At 43.4% G+C, this 21,640-nt stretch overlaps 1 protein-coding gene across 2 annotated transcripts in view; it reads left to right on the forward strand.

Annotated features, from left to right (window-relative positions):
- The window catches only part of pdzrn4 (PDZ domain containing ring finger 4), a 38,063-nt gene extending 21,007 nt beyond the window's left edge, over positions 1-17,056 (forward strand). For both annotated transcript variants that reach the window (XM_030440822.1, XM_030440823.1), the window contains exons 2-9: positions 1,971-2,242; positions 2,890-2,992; positions 9,166-9,264; positions 10,903-10,965; positions 13,430-13,531; positions 13,781-13,897; positions 14,158-15,210; positions 15,302-17,056. In XM_030440822.1, coding sequence (XP_030296682.1) covers positions 1,971-2,242; positions 2,890-2,992; positions 9,166-9,264; positions 10,903-10,965; positions 13,430-13,531; positions 13,781-13,897; positions 14,158-15,210; positions 15,302-15,874 — 2,382 coding nt within the window. In that variant the 3' untranslated portion in view covers positions 15,875-17,056. The remainder of the gene's footprint in view (positions 1-1,970; positions 2,243-2,889; positions 2,993-9,165; positions 9,265-10,902; positions 10,966-13,429; positions 13,532-13,780; positions 13,898-14,157; positions 15,211-15,301) is intronic.
- The last annotated feature ends 4,584 nt before the right edge of the window (positions 17,057-21,640 follow it).

Genomic DNA, 21,640 nt, shown 5'->3' on the forward strand with positions numbered 1-21,640 from the left:
CTTTAAAACCCCTTCTTCAACTTGTCTTATCCTCTTTATCTCCTCATTTGCGATTTAATTACCTCTAACGCTGTGTAAATCCAGCGTATATGATGTACAAAATGTGTGTTTGCGCGCAAACACGTACACATGCATGGAAACCTGCTCGTTCTGAGCCATTATCCCCGGTCTTTGTCGCATCTGCTGGCTATTAATCAGCCCCCAGTTAGCTCATCAACAGGCAGATTGAATAGGGGAACAACAGCAGGTAAAAACGCTGGCAGGTGTAGCCGCACAATCACTTCCTGCCTTCCAGAGCGCTCCCTCTGATTGGAGATTAATGTGTCCATCTGGACCTCATTACAACTTAACACAAGTGGAACTTTCTCTGTAGTTTTTTTTTTTTTTTTCCTGAGATGCGAGGAAGAGGTTAAACGGGATGATAAAGTGATGCTAAGGTGAGTGAAGGGGAAGTTTTACGTGGCAGAAACGTGTCAAAACGAGGAAGGTCACAGGTCATGGGTGCAGACGGCAGTAGGATGAGGACTGATAGAAAAGTGTTGCAGCTACAGGTGCCTATCTTATTGAATTTAGGGTTAGGTTGTCAAGGAATTAGTCATGTGTGGGTCCAACATAATTGTATATTTGTTCACATAGCCATCCATGATCTATATTAAACATGATGTCCAATTTGCTGCTACTAAGCCCTTGAATCAGGCTAAATTGCATGAGAGATATCAGGATACAGCTCGTCATATGTCTAATTTGTTCTCCCAATAATGATGCTGACATTTGGTGTATGCCTCCACATTTTAAGCCACGGACAAACACCCTGACATTGACTCACGCACCCGAAATCAATGCAAACAATCAATTCCGGGATGTGACAGCCTGAAAATGAACTTGGCATACAGAGGTTGAACTAATTGGGTTAAACTCAGCATCAGAGAGTAAGGTAGGTGTGTAATCTCACAGCTGTCAGCGTGACATCTCTTCTCCGCTGATTCCCTTGTGGCACAACCTTGTCTGATCTCGCAAATTAAGTAGGTGCTGCATGCTAAAACTGATACTCCCGATGGAGTGAGGTCCAACCCCGCTGCTCCTCCTCACTTTGCTGCTCATTTTCTTTAACCTGTGTTGTTATGTGTCCAATGGGCTTAATGGTAAGAATGTAAATAATGCCTTGTGCATTGTGAAAAACAAAATGAGGTAAAAGGGAAAATTAAAGGTGCAATATGTAGGAATTGGCCTCCTGTTGAATTCAAACGCAAAACAAATAGGGAGCAACGTATCACCAGAGTAATCGCTAACTGCTTACAACTGTAGCTGCCCTTAGCTAGTTAGCTCAGTTAGCCGTGCAGTTAACGGTCAATGTGATGGTGCTTATACCACAAGCACAGGAGCTTTGGACCAGTCAAAATGATTATTTGTTCACATTCTGTTGATCATTTTAGTCCACGTTTGATTGATTTCAACTAAAATTCTCACACATTGGACCTAAAGGGGTTCTCTCCTTCAACAAACGCTGCCATCTGCTACATTATCCATTCTCTGTAAACCTGGCAGTAGCCTAAAGGTTAGACAAGTGCCTTTGTGAATAGCTGTTCAGCAGTTAAAAGGTCTGAACCTGCTGGGGAGGCACACTGTGCAGGGGAAAGAAGGAGAATATGTCATTTGCTTCCTCCTCAAGAATAACTGCCAAAGTGCCCTTTATAAAAGGCGCTTAACTTGTGGTTGTGTTCCTGGAAGCTGTCTGGTGCCTGACTGTGAAGACGTGTGGAGGTGCTGTGAGGCTCCCCGGTATGAATGGGAAACAGTTTATTGCTGAAAAGAGGCGCACATCGTCCTTGGATAATTGAAGGTTGAAACAAAAAGGCCCTGTGATCTTTTAATCTTTGCTGTTAATGGTATTCCATGCACTGTAACTCAAAGTATTTTCACCGTAACGTCCAACATGACAGGTGCCTGATTTTGGTCCACTCTTCCCCCAGGTGAACGCACGTGACTTCTCCAAGGTCGACCATGACGAGGCAGTGGTGGAGGCCATCAGGCGAGACCCCATCGTCGTCCAGGTTCTCCGGAGAACCCCCACCAGAGCCGCGGCTGCTTGCGGACACAATGACAGCGGCACGCCTCAGGACGTGTGCGTGGTGGACGTCTGCACGCAAACGGACATCACCTTCGAGCACATCATGGCACTGGCGAAGCTTCGGCCTGCTACCCCACCCGTCCCTGACATCTGTCCCTTCCTTCTGTCTGACAGGTACAGTTGTAGCCAATAACAAGAATGCTCCTTCTCCTGAATATTAATTAAACACACCGAGATGAAATTTATTACCCTATATTTTGTTATCTGGAACCAAGAGATAGTTCTTTCCATCCCAAATTAGCATTAAGCTTCCCTGAGGCTTCACTGTGGTTCTCTTTCATTTCATGATAGTTATTAAGCAGTTGTATCACAGTGTGGAAACCCCCAGCATAGCTAAGTACTCTGTCCCTGTGATATCATTATGCAGAGCCAAACCTGCATCCAATAATTGCTTCTGTGTGCTACATCCATTTTCTTTAATGGGAGCTTTTGCTGGGCGATTAAAAGCCAGTGGGCTGATGGAGCAGGCTTTCTGGCTCTAAGTCTATTCTTTAGCTATTTATAGGGCTTTGCTGGGCAGCAGATGAAATCAATTTGTCCTATAAAACTACAAATCTGCCAGTCTTGGTCAACGATCATGGAGAGGCAGTTATCACGGTGACAAGCGACAGAGGTCATGGCTTTGATGAGGCCACACATACAAAACAACAATACTTTTTACGTCATGTGAATTTCAAATTTGAGATGACCAACATGAAGACACATACAAGTGCAAACATTAATAATCTTGAGCATATGTGTCTCTTCTTTTTCCTCTCCAGTTGCCATTCCATCCACACTATGGAGCACGAGTTTTATGAATGTCCAGAGTACCTGTCCAATACCCCAGCTGAGGTGGAGAGGACTGAAGAGTATGAGTATGAGGTACAGTTTGACATCTTTCTGCTGAATGTGTACGAATAATGTTTTACCACTTTGTTTTATGATATAATGCTGCGTCCACTTGCACCTCGGAGTTGGGAAGTTGTTCTTCTGACGTTGGTAGTGTTCGTGTGCATCTAGTCGGAGTATGGGTAGCAACATGGATGCCAAAAAAGAAGGTTTGCACTTTATCACTCAGAGCATTTAAACAGCACGTTGATGGTTACACCCTAAAATATTTTACAGATTACATGTGAGCCAAAACTTTATATGCAATACATGACTTTGATCCAATGTTTACTTTCCAGCCAACTTTCCTTGGTGTTACAACTTGCAGGGGAGTTTATGTGAATTTTCTCAGTTGGAAAATGCTTTTGTCCTATTGTTCCGACACCACATGACTGAATTGTCAACTTGTTACACTTTATTTCCACCTTCAGTCTGACATTAACACCCACTCCAACTAATTTACCTGAGCGAGGGGTGTTTGGGTTTCCATATTGGCCGACATATCCACCCAAATATTACGTAATTTCAAGTGGAGTAAAAGCCAAAATTAGTTGCCATTGTTGGCCATTACGCCCCGTTAGGTATGGCACACCGTCTGTGGTGCTGATTGTCTAATCATTAGCCCCCTGACAACAGTCAGTTTTTGGAAACCACTAGTCACAATGCCAGATGACTCAGTCAACTTGGTGTAGTCGATGGATTGAAAAGGTCTGGTCCCGGGCAGGTCCTATTCATCTGTCAGTTGACCAGCTTTGGTCCAGAACAAGATAACCTGATAACATTGGTTTCAGTTTTAATATACATTTTCATGGTCCACAGAGGATGAATACTAATGCATTTATTAACTCTGCTATGCTTCCTCGTACAGCAAAATCAGAAATATATTCTTTAAGAAAGAGCGAAACATTAAAATATATTGGGTAAACTTCTGTGGACTTTACAAATCAGCCTTCCTCTGCTGCTTTTGTTTTACCATTGTTTGACTGGTTCTGAAAAGGATGTCTCAAACTGGTAGCTTGATAGGGACATGCACAGCATTGAATTTTCCAATGGAGATAATGCTGTATCAAGCTCATATGAGCCCCCGCAGGATGCACACAGCTCATTACTACGGGAAACAGAAAGGGTCAATTGTGAAGCTATTTGTGGCTCCAATGAAAGTGCGTTGAATAGGCTTAACATTTTCTATTGAAGTGGTCGGTCACAAGGCCACTGTTGTGTCAGTAACACACAATATCCCTGGAGATAATCCAAGGCCAGCCCCGACTTACAATGCTCACAGGTCCCATAACAATACGACAAAAATTGTCTTCCACAATAATAGAAGAAAATTGGTCGCCCCTTGTGAGAATTGCACCCACTCTTCAGATTGTTTTGTGTAGCATAGTGAAGTCCCTGGGTTTAAGACGGAAGGCCATTTTTCATTTCAGTCGTGCCAAAAGAACACCCCTCTCTGAAAAGACCTCCCTGCTGAATTACCTGTGTTTTTCATTCAGACGCTGTTAGTTTCCCTTTCTCCATGCGCTGTCCCTCAGAATTTTTTGAGACCCTTTTCAGACAGCCACTTAAAGCTGAACAGAAATTGTGAGTATGTTATGTGTCAAGGAGGATGTGCTCACTGGAACCTGAATGGATTTGTTGGGCTTTCAATCTACAACTAACAGAGTGATTATTAGAGTGTAGTTTCCAGGTTTGTGTGAGCAGCGATACAGAATGATATGACCTTGCACTGATTCATTAATCAGGTTATGTTCATTATTAGGTCGTAGTTGGTGGTGTATCCTCCATCTGTGGTATGTATTTAATCAGTTTTATCGACTGTGTGTCCATCACTTACACAAGTAGACCTCTGTAATAAAAAGGAGGCTTTTACAGCAGATTGTAAATGGAATCAGTTCACTCATTGTAAACAAATTGGGTTTCTATACAACACAAAATGCCTTAAAGCTGCTTTGCTTCCACATTCCCCTTAAGTAGACATATTGTTGAAGGTGAATATCTGAAGCATCTGCAATTGATATCGGTGGTTGTGATTAGAAAAGGCAGTCCATATCATAATTGGATTGTTTTCACTTAACTGAAGCACTCACTGTAGTTTAATTGACCAACTCCGCTGGCCTTTGTGGAACTGACAACGTTTGAATCACATATAAGTTTGTCCAAGTAGCTGGTTCTGAATGATGAAACCCAAAACCTGCCTATTTTATAAAAACATATTTTATTCGGTGAGCAGCTCCAGTTATGCCAGCATAAGGTGTACCTACTTTAAAATCGTTCGCTCCGAAGAGGGCAGCCTGTGCCATTCACTCGAGTGTCTCCCCTGTCAAAGATGCATCATGCCACTACGACAGTGGCCCCTCGAGGTCATGCGAGGTGACAGTGATGGGTGATGTTTGCTACCGTCAGTGGTCCCCCCTGGTTTAATAGGCACTTCCTGGCTCAGTGAACTGCATTGTGGGTCATTAGGATTCCTCCGCTGCCAGCTGTGGCCTTATACCTTGCAGCGTCATCTGGATGAAAGAGTCTCCCGTGTGTGTGTCAGAGGTGGGAGAGGGGGCGGGAGGGCTCATGTGTGGTAATAGCAGGAGTATCAGAACAAGGTCAGCTTTACACACACACACACACACACACACCCCCGTACAGTCAACTCCCACCCCCACCTGCCAGACGTACACACACCGAATCAGCCATCCTCACTTACCTCTGTCCATCCATGTGTATCTAACTGAAACATGAATGGCTTTTCTCTCGGATGGAACAGAATAGGGCTGCTATTACTTCTGACAGGTTTAGCTTCACTTCCAACTGATTGTCCACATGGGTACTCCTGCTGTCATAATACTCCTGCTACTTCTGCCAAATCTACCAAACTATAACGCTGCAGAGTAACAGACAGCGGATGTAGTAGCGGAGTTTCAGAGCTAACGGTTCCACAGATGCTTTGATTGTTAAAGTTCACAGCAGAACAGCACAATTCTGATTGCAATTTCCAAAGCTACTAAAAAAAATACTGCTGTGACTATCAGAGATAATCATGTTCTCAACAGTTGCACTCCTTTTGGATATTAATTTCCCTTTCAGGCAAAGTGATTTTAATGAAAGCTCTGTTTGGTCACCAGGTTACACAGGGCTGTTAATGAACTGGCAGCAGTCTGCCTGAGAGCAGCCATTCAGCTGTTTGCCAGAATTAATCAAAACAAACACGTCTTAATTATGAATCGTCAACCGGTGCCAAACATCAGACGCTGGATGTTTTTTTTTTATCCTCAAAAACCAAAAAATGTTGGTATTCAAAAGAGGGTACGGGAATAAGGACTCTTACTGAGCACTGCCAGAGATCAACTAAAGCAGGAAGACATGTTTTCAAATGGAAGAAAAGGGTACTTCAGTAACACTGGGCAACTTAAAAAAGACAGATTTAATAAAGAATTGTCAGAATTAATGCAGCCTGGGCTAAAATATCCCAGTTTTTCCTCTGTTGTACGAGCCAAGCACAGAAATACTAGATCCTAGAATCCAACATACTGTATCCTCATATCTTAAGCAACAATTAACATAATGCTTCAAAAATCTGAGGGGTAATATGTAAGCCTTCCCTGACTGACAGAATTATCATCACAACACTTCGAAGACTGTTGCTTTAAAAATAGTGACAGCTGGAAGGATGTCATCATCTGCAAAGTGGAAACAATGAGCCCATGAACAGTAATGGCAGTAATGTCTTTTGAATGAAACATTAGGTAACTGTTAGGCGCATATTTAAAATGAATGTTTCTCACAGATGTTTAATTTGGCAGTAAAAGACAGGGCGCAACCTATTGTCATACGTCTTCGTTTCCTCGCACACCTCAGTAGCATGTGGTAAATGTGATGTCCCGCTGAAAATTAGGAACAACACAAACTGTAAATCAAGAAGATAAATTCCTCCAAATGTCACCATGCATTATAAGCCACGTGAAATTAGTTCAACATCGCTGCTGGGCCATAATCCAAACTCCACAGCGGCACATATTACGATCCAATCATCACTAAATGAGCCTCTCGGCAGTTTTCAGCACCCACGGCTCCTCACATCTGGAGACCGATCACTGGTGGGCTTCACTCCGCCATAACTGACTTCCAGAAATCCAGTAAAATCCAGAATAATGTGCACTGACATTAAGGCGTGCAGAATGCGATCTGATCTCGCTGTCAGGGTGTGTACAAATCAGCCAGTTAACTTAACTGGTGAGGAGCGTGTGTGGGTAGTCAAGACCAGCATACGGTGTTACTATATAATAAACTCCTTACACAACCCAACCTTTGAAGGTCAGGCCTGTCTGCACAGGGGGTTAAATGCCACAGAAATTAATTACTTCCCCTGTCAATCTCTGCTATCAAGGTTTCCCATGACAGAAAAAAAGGGGGTTGGGGTTTAATTCTTGCCCCCCCCCTCCTCACCATCAACCCCTTTTTACCCAGCTCCCCTCCTTTCACAACTTCACTGTGCTGAAATGAATTTGGCAGCGTGGGGTTAATAAAGATTACCCCCCAGAGTTATCTTTATGTGATTACCTTTATACGCAGCGGGGATCAAAAGGAGCCAGTAGCTGGTCGGGGGCTAAATTTAGAGATATTTCCTGTGGGAGGGGACCAGTCGGTGAAATACCACCACTACAGCCATCAAACACCTGCCCTGTATGTTGCCGCATGCTGGATTCAGTTTGATACTAACAGGCTGTTATTCCATTGATGTACAGAACACATGCTGGGGCTGTGTTTGTGTCTGCGCGCGTGTGTGTGTGTTACATTGCACCTTATAGTCTATTGTGTGTGTGTGTGTGTGTGTGTGTGTGTGTGTGTGTGTGTGTGTGTCCATCACTGTGCTGGCAAGACACCATTTTCTCTGATAAACTGAATCATGACTAACAGGCTAGCTCTGAGGGTAGCAGCTTGATTTAGGTTATGGAAGTTACCCAATGATATATTTTTCAAATTAACTTATTAATCTTCCTTCAAGCTGCACTATATTCATATTTTGATACTGATTTCTTAAAAAAAAAATAAGATACAATGGCTTTGTTGTAGTTCACTGCAGTTGCCCTTTGCTCTAAATAGCGTTAGCTTCTCTCAGCTAACAGTTTTTAATGGAAACAATTTGACCGTTTTGGGGAACTCACATGCTCAGTACCATTTCTGGACACAGCAGGCAGTTAAGATAAAAAAAATAATCAGATAAACCTGCACTCCATTGTCCAGAACCAAATGACAGAAAAAGTTAGCAACTAGCTGGTGAACATAGCATAGCATTTAGGAGCTAAAGAGATAGATTTTTCTTCAGTCTCTTTTGGAAACTATATATTGATCTCAGTGAGACTCCCTGATTAAATATAAGATTAAATTAATCCAAATAAATGAAATATTTCTTTCAGGAGTTGGTGGAGACCAAAGAAGAGCAAAAAGAAGAGCCAAATAATTGGCACCAAATGAACACTAATTTTGCTACGTGTCTGCTGGACGTGTAAGCCGGCAAACGTTGTTAGTCATATCAACTTATCGGCGGTAATAAGTATATCAATGTTATGTTTAGCTGGAAGTCATGCGTTTAAAGGTGCAATATGTAAGAACATTAGTTTAAAACATGAATAAGTAAAATTATCAACAGAAAACAACTTCAGCTCTGACATTGTGTCAAAGACATCTATGTCTTGCCATATATCTTAAATAGTCTATATCCAACTGCTTTGCAATAGCAAATGTATTTTAGGTCTAATTTTAAGTCTTCTAAGTTTTTAATCAACATTAAACAGAAACTTTTATTTTGTATTATGCCATTATGCTATACCTCCAGTATGTAGCTTGCATAGAATAGGGATTACACTATGCAACAACACTTGAGCCTGAAGCAAATTCACTGTTGAACAAAAACACTCCCAAAGTGATTAGTTACAGTTATGTAGAGCGTAGCGATCAAGTTGGACCTCATCTCCCATGGGTGAGGGATGAAGGGTGGGTGGTATCATTTCAGCTGTTCTGTAAAACAGATGAATAAACTCTGTGTTTGAGTTGATATGGTTTTGGGAACCATCAAATCCACCGGGGAAATCATGGGCTCCTAACAGGTGGCCCGTGGGGGAAAACGTGTTTGGTTTAAAACATTATTGGTATATTTGTGTGTGTTGTAACAGGAGGTGGAGCTGTGCAGGCAGAACAGCCAGGAGAAGCTTGGCTTGACGCTGTGCTACAGGACTGATGATGAGGAGGACACCGGCATCTATGTCAGCCAGGTAGGTAAAAAAAAATTATGTTGCACATTGTTACCACATTTAACTATCTTCTTTTTAAGATTTAAAGGCAATTGCTACTTCATGTTAGACAATTACCTTCCACGTAATAGATGTTTACTGTTCTGTAAAATAAAATGCGACGCTCAAGAGAGGCACTGGAGTAGAAACAAGCGCTCCCTGATGAAGGCTGCGGGTTTGTTAAATCAAACTCAGGACGATTACTTTCCTTTGGAGCAGGAAGTTATTAAAAGGTGGCATGAAATCCCATTTGAATTTCCATCCTCGCACCCTGAAGCAGGGAGCAAGTCGAAGTAAACCGGGGAGTAAGAGAAAGGGAAGGAAATGTTTGCCTGTCAAATATCAACTCTGAATGAGCCACGCATGGCCAAAGAGGAAGTCAGGTTTGAAATGTGAATCTCGTTCTCATTCCTCCTCCTTTAACGTGATTTAATTGACGGTTTTAATTAGCTCTGAGCTACAACCTTCTCTTCCCCCCCCTCCCCCCGCAGTAAGTGAAATGACACCCATTTTCCCATTTACTGTACCCCCTCTGAATACCAAACACTCACAACAAAGAGGGAACATATTGCAGAGATCCTTTTTAAAATTCAAATCATTTGCAGCTCGGAAAAAAGAAATACTTCCTTTTGCAAAATTGTTGATAAGAGAAAATGAAAACAGATTACTGCATTATATGGAATTATTAGGGCTTTAAGCACTGGAAGGCGAATTAGAACGTGTTTTGTCTGACTGCAGGTGCAGTTTCAATCCAGTTATGAACACACAAAAAAAGGCGAGGGAGTGAAAAGTAAAAGCTGTTATGAGGATTAGAATGCTACCATAACGGTGTAAATGGCAGAAATACAAAGACCTGTGGCCCCTTTTAACCTTTTTGTTTTATATTTCTCTTCTTATTCTTCTTGAACCAGATGAACAATCTGAATACGACAAACAACACCGGTACCTGCTGAATTTCAGCAGATTGTTAAAGCAGCTTCCCGCCGTCATCTATTTTTGTATGTTTGATAAAAAAAAGCATAAAAATGCTAATTTCCCCTCATTAAAATGTATGTGTGGATAGCATCAGTGCAACTTTGGGAGGCGCTTGATATTATTTTTCCTCCACATGTAGCTATCTCTCTTGATCTTCAATGTGAGAACAACAAAGTTTATGAAATGATTATCGAGGGCTTGTAGTGTTGTTGCAGATCCGCCGGGATGCGTTTCGAAAAACGCGAGGTGTTGATTCGTTCAGCAAGAATAGAATCACGTCTGTGCCGTAATCACTTGGGACTTTTGCTTTAGTCGTCTCTTCGCGGTCTCTCGTGGTCTTTCCCCTCATGCTTCATTGATGACTCGCAAGCTCTTTTGTATTATGTCAAGGACTTACATGTTACCCTGCCAGCAGCTACTAAACTCGGGGTAAATGAGAAGCACCGACACAAGAACCCGTGAAAACCCACCTGTGTCACATGAAAAATACAAGGTTGTCAGCAGGAAAATAAGCAAAAGGAGCAGACTTTTATTCCTGACGGCAGAGATGAGAGAGTGTTAGTGGGAGAGCGGGGCATTCAGTGGCGTGTCAGAGATACACAACGAAGGGTTGTCAGCATTGATTTTCACGCTTCTTTTGTGCAGGTGGAGCCAAACAGCATAGCAGCCAGAGATGGACGTATCAAGGAAGGAGACCGTATTCTACAGGTGTGTGTTTTCATATCATTACATTCTGGACAGGTTGTATTACAGACTCACGCGGCTTTAAACATGTCAAGGTTTAGGCTTCAGTATTGTTGACATCGTGGACAGGATGATAACTTAACCAGAAAAAAAAAAAAAAAATCTGCTTCTTGCTTCCTTTGCAAACATGCCCCGGTAGATCCTCAGAGCCACTTGCAAGGCTGTCTTTTTAGAGGATTTCCAATCTGCTGGTGTCCCCAGTCTGGGCAAGCATATGTATATTTAATGACCTCGTTTTACCAGGGAAATTAAAGTCCCTGGTCGCAGCTACACCAGGCACTACATCATCTAAAGCACTCCTTCCTCCCTTCTCAGTCTCATTATGCGAGAGCACCTATGGGGTCGGAGATTGTGGATAGCCCTCTCTAACCGAGCACGAGTGAAATGTTGCAACCTTCTATTCACTATCCCAACATATTCATACTTTGGATTTTATCTGTTTCTGTACAGTATTGACAAAAGGTTTCTTGACTAGCTAGCCACAGTAATAAGTCCCTCGTTAAGACTTAATAAAACATCACCTCTGCTCTCTATGTTGCCGTGTTTGATACCAACTTAGATATGGGTAGGTAGAAGTGTTGTCTACATTCATTAGATACTCCCGTAGGCCTGACCTCACCTTAATAGTTGATCAATTAATTGAAAACACCTTCAACGCCTCTGACTGCCCTCCTGACATCTGTAAGTTGTGCTGAAGGCTTACAGACCTGTTCGCCCGTGAAGAGTCTCCCAGTTCCTTTTCAGTATGCTTTCCTGAATCATGAGGTCATTGTGCTACAGAGCAGTGCGGTCTTCTTGTAAAGGAGAGGAACATGCAGCGGCAAACACCTTTTCAAAAATGAGCCTGTATATTGCAAAGACGAGTGCGCCGCTTTGAAGCCATACACTCAATTTTACCAAACATGATGGAATTTCTTTTTTCGATATGAACTTGACGGCAAGACATAAAAATTGCCCCCAATGAAAAGGGTTAAACGTCTCAGGCATGTCTCTTCAACAGTGAACTCAGGGCACTCAATCTTATCGCTTTTGATCATAAGGCAAGTTAGAAAACACACACATAAGTTTTCAATGCAAAATGTACAAAATTACAAAAGACACAGCATGTTTGCCACTGTATTAGTTTGTATTACATGAATTGCAAAACTATTTTGAGAAAAAAGGTCCAGGTTCTTAATGATGCAATATGTAAGAATTGGCCACCTGTTAAATTCATACTCCTGACAAATCGAGTCAGTATATCAACAGAGTAACAGCTAACTGCTGCTTAATATGACTAGCCAAGCAAGCTAGCCGGACAAGTGGTAGAGTGTTGTTGTTCACTGTAAAACCACTAGCACAGGAGCTTTGGACCGCTAGGAGGAGGTTTTTAGCTGGTTAGCATGCTAACTTCAGTAGATGTCTTTGCAACACAAAACATAGCAGTCTTTGAGTCTTGCTAACTAATAATCTTACATATTGCTCGTTTAAATGTGAATATTTTCTAGTTTCTTTACTCCACTATGACAGTAAGCTGAATATCTTTGGGCTGTGGTTTCTCCACAAGACTTTTGGGGACGTCAACTTGGGCTTTGGGAAGCTAAACTGAACATTTTATGGACCAAACAACTAATCAGTCAATCAAGAAAGTAACTGAGAGAATAATCAACAGTTCAGGCTACCTTATATTAAAGTGTTTTGTAGTTCTGTATGCGTCTAAACACTAGACAGTTGTGACAGATAGGAAGGAACACTTTGGAGCTTTGTATAACACTATAGTGGAACTGTGACATTCACACAAAGAGGAGTACTTTCATTTATTCTTGCTAGTTTATATAAATCTGATTTCCTGAGGTATTTCCATGACATATAACACTAAAATATAGTTTGATGTCGACTTGTGCACCAGCATTACCTCTCCTCCATATTTATTGTCTACGCTGTAACACTGAGTAGCTTTGTGCTCTCACTGTAGTGTGTCTGTGCCCCGGTGGTGTGAGTGATTGTTGGGAGCTGGGCCTGCTGTACTCCAGGCCCTATTATCTTCTTCTGACAGCCCCATTACTCTAGTGAGGAAAAGATGAACGCCACCTGTCAAAGAACAGTTAATTGTGTGTCTGGATGTGTGGTGAGAGCAGACTCTCGTAGGGTCGGACCACGCACTCGCAATTGACTTCCTTATCGGGCGTGCAGTCTACCCAGGCCTTTCCTGGAGTGCGCAGAGTTGGACGAAGTGATGGCAGGAAGGAGTAGGAAAAAAAGTGTGAAAAAAGACTAATGGAGGGAGAAAATGGGCAGAAAAAGTGAACGAGGAGGAAAGGTGTCAGCATGTGATTACACAAAAATGGATGATAATGATCAAAAGCACAGATTGTCCTTTCTCGGGTATGTCTTTATAACAAGTTCGTTCTTCTTAACATGACCATCTGTGCTCGTCTCTGATGTACAGATTAATGGCTGCGAAGTGCAAGACCGAGAGAAAGCCGTTGCCTTGCTGTCAAGTGAAGACGCCAGGAGCATCATACTACTGGTGACAAGACCAGAAATCCAGGTAAACACACACAAACCAAAACAGGCTCTCTGCCCTATTTTTGACAACCTATGTCATGTCAGATAACAACAGCTGCCTGCTAAGTGCCTTCTCCTTTCCTTCGAACTGTCAGCATGATTGTCTGGAGCATATATACACACACACACACACACACACACACACACACACACACACACACACACACACACACACACATGCATGCACATGGCAGGAGAGACGGGGCTTCTGACAGGATTTTTGTGCTTTCAGCTGGAGGATGAGGTATGGCTTGATGAGGAGCAGCAGCAGCTTGTGGAGGAGCTGAAGATGGAGATCCTGGAGGAGAGGAGGAAGCAGAGGGAGCGCATCTTTGACAGGGGAGATGAGGTGAGAGCGCCGGCTACGAAAAAAACAAGAGACAAAATGTCCAACAGAGAGGCAGAAGGGCGTCAGGAAAAGCGGGAGCAAATGTAATGGGGTAGGGAGGAAGGATTGACTGAAAAATTGAAGCAAGCAGAGGAAGAAAGATGATGAGAACACAGGATTTGATCTATGCAAGCTTACCATCATTCTACACACAAGAAGCTGTTGCAAATGATTGAAATTGCCCTTGAGGACGACTAACAGTATCTTTCTTTATACACCAGCATCAAGCTGAAGAAGAGATGACCACAGATACCGCTACCTGTTCCTCCAACAATCAAGACAAAGACAGTGGGTTTGGACGCAGCACAGGCAGTCCGGAGCACCAACCATTGCTCACTAGACTCAACAGGAGGACCCCTGCTCATTGCCTGAGGGACCGATGGCGAGCAGAGCATCCACACACAAGCCGAGGGACTGTAGTGCCGCAGGACACCCAGGGTCCGAGGACATTGTCCAAAGGCCAAGGTCATGAAGGTGTTCGCAATGGTGGAGGTGGGATCCTAGGTTTAGAGAATCGCTTCCAACAGCTCTTGGAGCTCAAGTGTCAAATCAGGAACGGAGGCGAGTGTGGGGTGTACTCCATTCGACACAGTATAGAGTGTAGTCTCACTGAGCAGGGAGGAGAGGATGTAGATGACGTAGATGGTGTTGGAGGAGAGAATGGAGTGGAGCAGGAGTTGAGGATGTTAAATGAGGAACTGCGCAACATTGAGCTCGAGTGCCAGAGCATCATGCAAGCGCATCAGCTCCGCCAGGCCAACCAGCTGAACGCCTCACAACCCGCGTCCTCACCTGGACGGAGCCCCAAAGACAAGCGACACGGCAGGTTGGCCGACATCCACGAATACCCGGAAAGGTCAGACAGCGACAAGATCCGAGAGAAGGACAGCTCCAGTGCCTACAACACAGCGGAGAGTGCACGGTCGACACCACTAGGTATGGAGAGATCTCCCGATCACTCACTGCAGAGACACATCAGCATCACCAACCAGAAAAACCTCAGACTGGCTTCCTCTACACCCTCCAGCCCCATCCCTATCCCCAAGCCCCAGAGTACACCCAGTCATAGCAGACCAGCAGACCCAGGCTCTGTTATCTCCAGCAGCCCAGATCAGAGCAACCCTTCCCGGTCTGAGTCGGATCCCGCCCTTCCTGCAGATGATGAGAGGTGTGAAAAAAAAGGGAAGACCAGAGATTCCAGGAGGGGGCTTCCCTATGGATCTTCTTATCAGACAACCCCCTATACAGGCCAGGGAGGATCCCGGCAACTTCAGGTAGGTGAAATGGAGACGAGGCGTGTCAACCCAATGCTGATATACCTTTGAGTGAGGCACCTCTGTGCTAACAATGTTGTCTTTGTTGCAGAGCTACATGCAGCTGCTACAGCAGCACTCATCCCTGGAGTATTCCCAGAGCCAGCTGAGCCTGCTCAGTGTCTGTCGAGATCCCGGGAACCGGAGTGGGCGCCCTGGGGAACCCCGTCTAGAGTGGAAGGTCAAAGTTCGTGCTGATGGCACTCGTTACGTGGCCCGGAGGCCTGCTCGTGACCGCATTCTGAGAGAACGAGCGCTAAGGATCCGAGAGGAGAGGAGCGGAGGCATGACCACAGATGACGACGCTATGAGCGAGATGAAGATGGGCCGTTACTGGAGCAAAGAGGAGAGGAAGCAGCACTTGGCACGGGCCAGGGAGCAGAGGAAGAGGAGGGAGTTCATGCAAAAGAGCCGCCTCGAGTGTCTAAAAGAGGGGCCAGCCAGTGGAGCCGAGGGCAGGAAGGAGATCAATATCTTGGAGCTAAGTCACAAAAAGATGATGAAGAAACGGAACAAAAAGATCCTGGATAACTGGATGACCATCCAGGAGCTCATGAGCCATGGGGCGAGAGTCCCCGAAGGCTCAAAAGTACATAATGCCTTCCTATCTGTCACAACCGTCTAGAGGACACATACAGAAGTACAAAACACTTTAATATCAGGTAGCCTGCATTTCAGGAACTACTGCTTTATGTAAAATAAATGTCAGTTTGTGAATTGAAAAATGTCTCTGCTGAGGACTTCTGTAGCATCCTGGAGGCAACTTTGTAACTATCACATTAAGAATGTCTGAAAACTATCATTACAAAAACCTCAGCCTTTCAAAACATGACTTTCACTGTTTTTACACTGGCTTTTTGGTAACGCACTGGCTTCTGACAGCAGATGACTTTGGTAGCATACTGGTTCAACCTGAAGTGACGAACCAAAACGTTAACTTCATGTACACTGTGTATCGCGTCTCCATATTCTCCACTCTTCTGTTTCATTGTATATGAAGCGACTCCACTTGCCTCCTTCGAGGCGGCATTTTTTTATAATGGGGAAAATACGATATTTTTCACGCTTTATAAACTCGGTAACTTTTTGTAATGAATTTTTTCTACACTGAATGTCAATGTACTGTAAACATTTTATTGTAATTTCTTATTTATGTTCGTATCACCAAACCCATCAAGGTCAGAATTGACACTATTTGATTGTACTGTAGCCTGCGTTGTATGCCAGACCTACACAAAGAGACGACAGGAGACACTCCGTGAGAGGAGAAATCCACATTTCAAACAACCCCTTACCTGAGAAGTTTAGAGCACTCAAATTGAAGCACTGGAAGTTATGCTATCTCTGACACTCATATTATTCATGAGCTGGGAGGGCTTTCCTTCTTTTTTTCTTTTTTTTACCAGTTTTACCTCAACTTTACAGTCACAACTCTGATTTATCAAGTGGTAGAACACCTGGTTGATTCAAACATTGACCCAAACAGTACTTGGGTCGTACCTGAACCATTACTATGAACCATAACTGTGTGAATTATGTTTAAAATGTGAAATAGATTCATATTTATATTGTTTACTGTTATTTCTATTTATTGTAAATTAATTTTTATGGTCAGTCTGATAAATATTTCGCATCAAGTGGCCACCCTTGAAAGGCCATGTTTCAAGGCATTGTCAAGAAAATGTATCATACTGCAGCCTTTCAGCTTAAATCTGCTGCTTTTCACTGTAAAGCTCATTGAAGAGGCCTTGAGTTCAGTATTTGTTGATGGTGATATTTGTAATAAAACAGTAATATTAAGAAAATATTTCACTTTTAATCTTTTATTACCTGTACTGGACTTAACCTTCACATATATAAATCTGAGTCTTTTAGTCTTGCTAAAGTGTTGTTCTAATATCTCTAGATTATCCAGTTTTATTATTACTAACACGGCTGGAAAATGTCCTGACATCCCCGAAAATCCAGCAATCGTTCTACTACCACAGCTGGAAAATCACCTAGAAATATCGGGTTTTGTTGGCACTAACATGGCTGGAAAATGTCTCGATGTGTCCTCAAATATACCCAGTCCTGTTGGCACAAATACAGCTGGAAAATGTCACAATGTCTCTTTAGACACATCCAGTGGTTTCATCCTTACAAATATTGAAACGCCACCTTGGGCATCGGCCTCTTGCTTGGCGGCTGTCTTGCTTAGCTGTAACTCCGCCACCGTCCCCTCAACCTCCTGACTTAACAATCAGCTCATACACATGTAACGTGGACGTGATATGACCCGTATTGCAGAAATGAAGCTACGTATGTCACGTACAAATTTGAATGTATCCATAGTTTGCAGAAACTTTGCTGGTGACTGGGATGCATACTAATGTTGCCTCAGTACAGCCTAACAGGCAGAAATAGTCTATCCTCCATACACTGAATCCCAATAACCTTATATATGGAGTGGAAACTAGCTGTAGCTGGTGACCTTCAAGCTACTTTCTGTGAAAAAACTTGAAATCAGCCACATCATGTTTCTGCTATTGCCCTCACCCTGCTCAGAATCAAACACACGGAGCTCCAAAACTTTTTAGTAATTCGGTTTGAATGTGGCTCAGTCAGCAGTGAGTGATGTCTCCATCATACCCACCATGCATTATGCATGGAGGCCAGCGGTTCACATGTTTGGATTTGAGAAGCAGAAGAGCAACACTGGCATCTCCCTCCTCCAGAACAAAATCGACGCTTTCCGTGGAAAATGTATTATTACCTGCAGAGAATAACACATTTGATCCGGCGTGCTTGTGTGTGAGAGGAGCCGTGTTGTTTATTTGCTACATAATGCAGGAAAAATCCTCGTAAGTGCTGCTCCTGATCAATACCTGGCAATCAGCTTAAAGACAGAGCGTCTATTTGCGAGCGATTTACAAAGAAAATGATTGCGAATCGAACACAGACTAGAATAAGATGGGAACTGCGATGATTGCTGCACCTGGAGAAGTCCCCCCCCCCCCAACACTTGCCTACAGGCTGAACCAAACCAAGCCACCGGATCTCCATATTCACAGTCGTAGGAAGTCATAAAGCATTTTGATGTTTTGTGGCTTGATAGCACAGAGAGTAATTTACCCTGTCGCTACAGTTTACAGTATTCATGTATTCACACTAGGATGACTGACTGACGGCGTGTGGGGGCTGGGACACGGGTGCACGGAGGGTGTGCGCGAGTAGGGGGGTGCGTGTCCATTTAGCGATAGGCGGCATCAAAGCTAAACTATACTCCCATTTCAAAGCATTAAGGAGATGCCGGTGAAGTCTCCTCATCCCCTGTCAATCTGCTGTGTCTGTCCACAGCCCACTGAACTGAAGAATTAATGAGAGGCATCAGACTGGCATCCCCGGCACCGCGGCTTTTTATGCATAATATTAAATCAGGTAAGCACTGCGCCCACTTTTTTCTCCATCTCTTTCTGTATAATATCAAACCGGTTCTATCCGCGTGACAGAAGTGGCACAGGAACTGAGAAATGATGCGTCGCAGTCATCTGAGTATTATAAATGATTAATCCCAATGTGCACAGCAAAGGTAATTGAATGTGTCTTAATGTTGATCTGTTACAGAAGAACAACTGTGCTGTGGCCGGCTCTGAAATTGGCTTGGATATCCACATATGTAATGAAGCACAGTGGCATGACCAACAAAATGCGACAATGGAGCTGTTGCACCTTTAGCTGCATCAAGCAAAGCTGCAGCAATAGACCGTATTCACATTGCAGCCATTTTTTCTCCGACGTCACACTCAGGGTGGGAAGCTCAAAGTTGTACTGATGTCTTGGGGTTGCAAAATAGGGAATCTGACCAACCCTTCATCGGCAACTGAAAAAGACGATGGATAGCGACATCAGACCAAAAAAAGAAAAACAACATATCTGATAACTGGTAGAGTTAGCAGCAGCGGTTAACATTAGCATTCAACCACTTCCTAGCTAACACTACTGTTTGACAATGTTACATGATAATCATAGGAAAGGCGTAAATTCATTCTTAAGTATCACTGCACATCTTTGAGACTCACTAGTTGTAATCAAATGGAAATGTTAGCCAGGAGGTGGCTGAATGCTAACATAAGCTTTAAATACATCTATAAAATATGTTGTTCTACTTTGAAAAATGGCCCCATGTCCCAACGGATTCATACTATTGCATATTTTTTTCAGTTGCTGATCAATCGGTAAGCAACGGAATGATAAAAATGTGTCAGATTCTCTGTGTTTATAGAACCCAGATGGATGTGACAGTCGTAGACCTTTTGAAATAAGAGAAGATGTAAAGAAACGCTCCTCACACGCCTTCACACAACAGCCTGCAAAATGTACAAAAAGCATGGGTTCAATCCAGGTAACATCCATTGACTTTCCCTTTTAAGAAATAAAAGCGCGCAGTGCAAAGGTGCCTCGACTCCAGGAGAAGACACCGTGGGGATTTTGTTCATTCAGTAATTAGTGTTTGTGGAAGAGTTCGACCGGTGTTTGTTGGAAACTTTACAGCTGTTTATTCTCAAAAAATCTACAGCTCCTCACAGCAGGATGGCTGCTCCGAAACACATAAACACGGATATGTTGAAATCCATATATCTGCCTCCTCTTCAACCATTCTTCTCATCTGTCTCATTCAAATTCCAACAGCTGAGCGGCCCAGCGCTGCACTGTAGCGCAGATGAAAAAGCGTGGTATCCTGGCTCTCTTTAATCTAACGATGCCTTTGAAGCAGCCGCGAATGAGTGGGAAAAGAACAAAGTCAGGTGTGGTTTAGTGAGACGGCGGTGATGGGAAGTAGGTGACATTTTGTGTGTGTGTGTGTGTGTGTGTGTGTTTGGGTGTTGACGCCGTGTGTCCTTGAGTGTGATTATACACAGTGTGCCATTTAAACAAAATGTAACTTGGGAGATCCTCATGAGATGCTCCCTTTATAAGAGGAAGAAAATGGTGAAAATAGCATGTCTGTGTCCTGATTATTCATAATCTTCTGGTCACATAAGATCTATAAACATTCAATCTAAAAATGACATTTTAAGAACTGTAACTTAACTTACCTTTTGCCGTCAAGCCTGTTCCCATTAGTAAGTTATGCTGCTGTTGCTATGCCTGTCAAGCTACAATGACAAGAATGGTGGATTTACCTCTTCAAACTTGTAACTTTCGTTTTGATCATGGATGCTGTGATTTAATTAGCTGGGACTGCTAAAATTACTGAAGACAAGCTAGTTAGGTAGGAATGCTAACATTACCATTAGTAGAGGCAGTAATTAGTTAGGGGGAATGCTAACATTAACACTATTGGGGGCAGCAAGCTCGTTAGCTTGGTACACTTTTACCACTAATGGAAGCTGTGAGTAAGTTAGCTGGAAATTCTACAATTACCACTGATGGGGGTACTAATCAGTTAACTGGGAATGCTAACATTAAAACAATAACAAATGCAATGATACAATGCAATACATTTATGGATTCAGGGTGATATTTACACTACTCACAATAAGTTAGGGATATTGTGAGAGACTCAGTGGATTTCATACATACAGTGTTTGTTTCACTTCAGAGAGTTTTGGGATAGGGAGGCAATTGTATTGGGGTGATAGACACACCTCATTTTGTGTTTTCCACGCAATGGTCTCACTGTGTACAGTGTGCCTTACATATTGGGGCCAATACCAAAAACTAAAAGACAACCCTTTTCACTGTGGCATCAATTTCAACATTCTCTGGGTATAAAAAGCTGGTATTGTCAGTAAGTCATTCCAAGTTCATCATTCAAACAGCCATGAACACACACACGACGTCACTTAACGGACGAGCAGCGCCACCTGGCCATAGCGCGCCTTCGGGTCGGTGGCAGGCAGTCAGATGTTGCTCGTGAACTTGGTGTGTCTCAAAGTGTCATCAGCAGACTTGCATCAAGACACAGAACTACTGGCAGAGTTCGTGACAGACCCAGGAGTGGAGCCCCACGAGTGACAGAACGCAATGATGACCAGTACCTAAGGACCTACACACTCAGACATCGTTATGCAACTGCCACATAGCTGCAGGCCCAGTTACGAGATGTGAGGGGTACTAGGGTTTCCAGACAAACCATTCGAAACCGACTCCACCGCTTTGGCTTGAATGCCAGACGACCGTTGCAGGTGACTCCACTGACACCAAGACACTGCCGTGAACGTTTGCAGTGGGCACAAGCCCATGTGACCTGGACAATGCAGCAGTGGTCTACCGTCCTGTTCACTGATGAGTGTCGGGTCACCTTGCACAGAAATTATGGTCATCAGCGTTGCTGGAGAAGGCGAGGTGAGCGATACGCCGAGGTCAACATGGTCCCCAGGGTTCCCTTTGGTGGAGGAAGTGCAAC

This window comes from Sparus aurata, chromosome 14, assembly GCF_900880675.1.
Source record: "Sparus aurata chromosome 14, fSpaAur1.1, whole genome shotgun sequence".
NCBI lineage: Eukaryota > Metazoa > Chordata > Actinopteri > Spariformes > Sparidae > Sparus > Sparus aurata.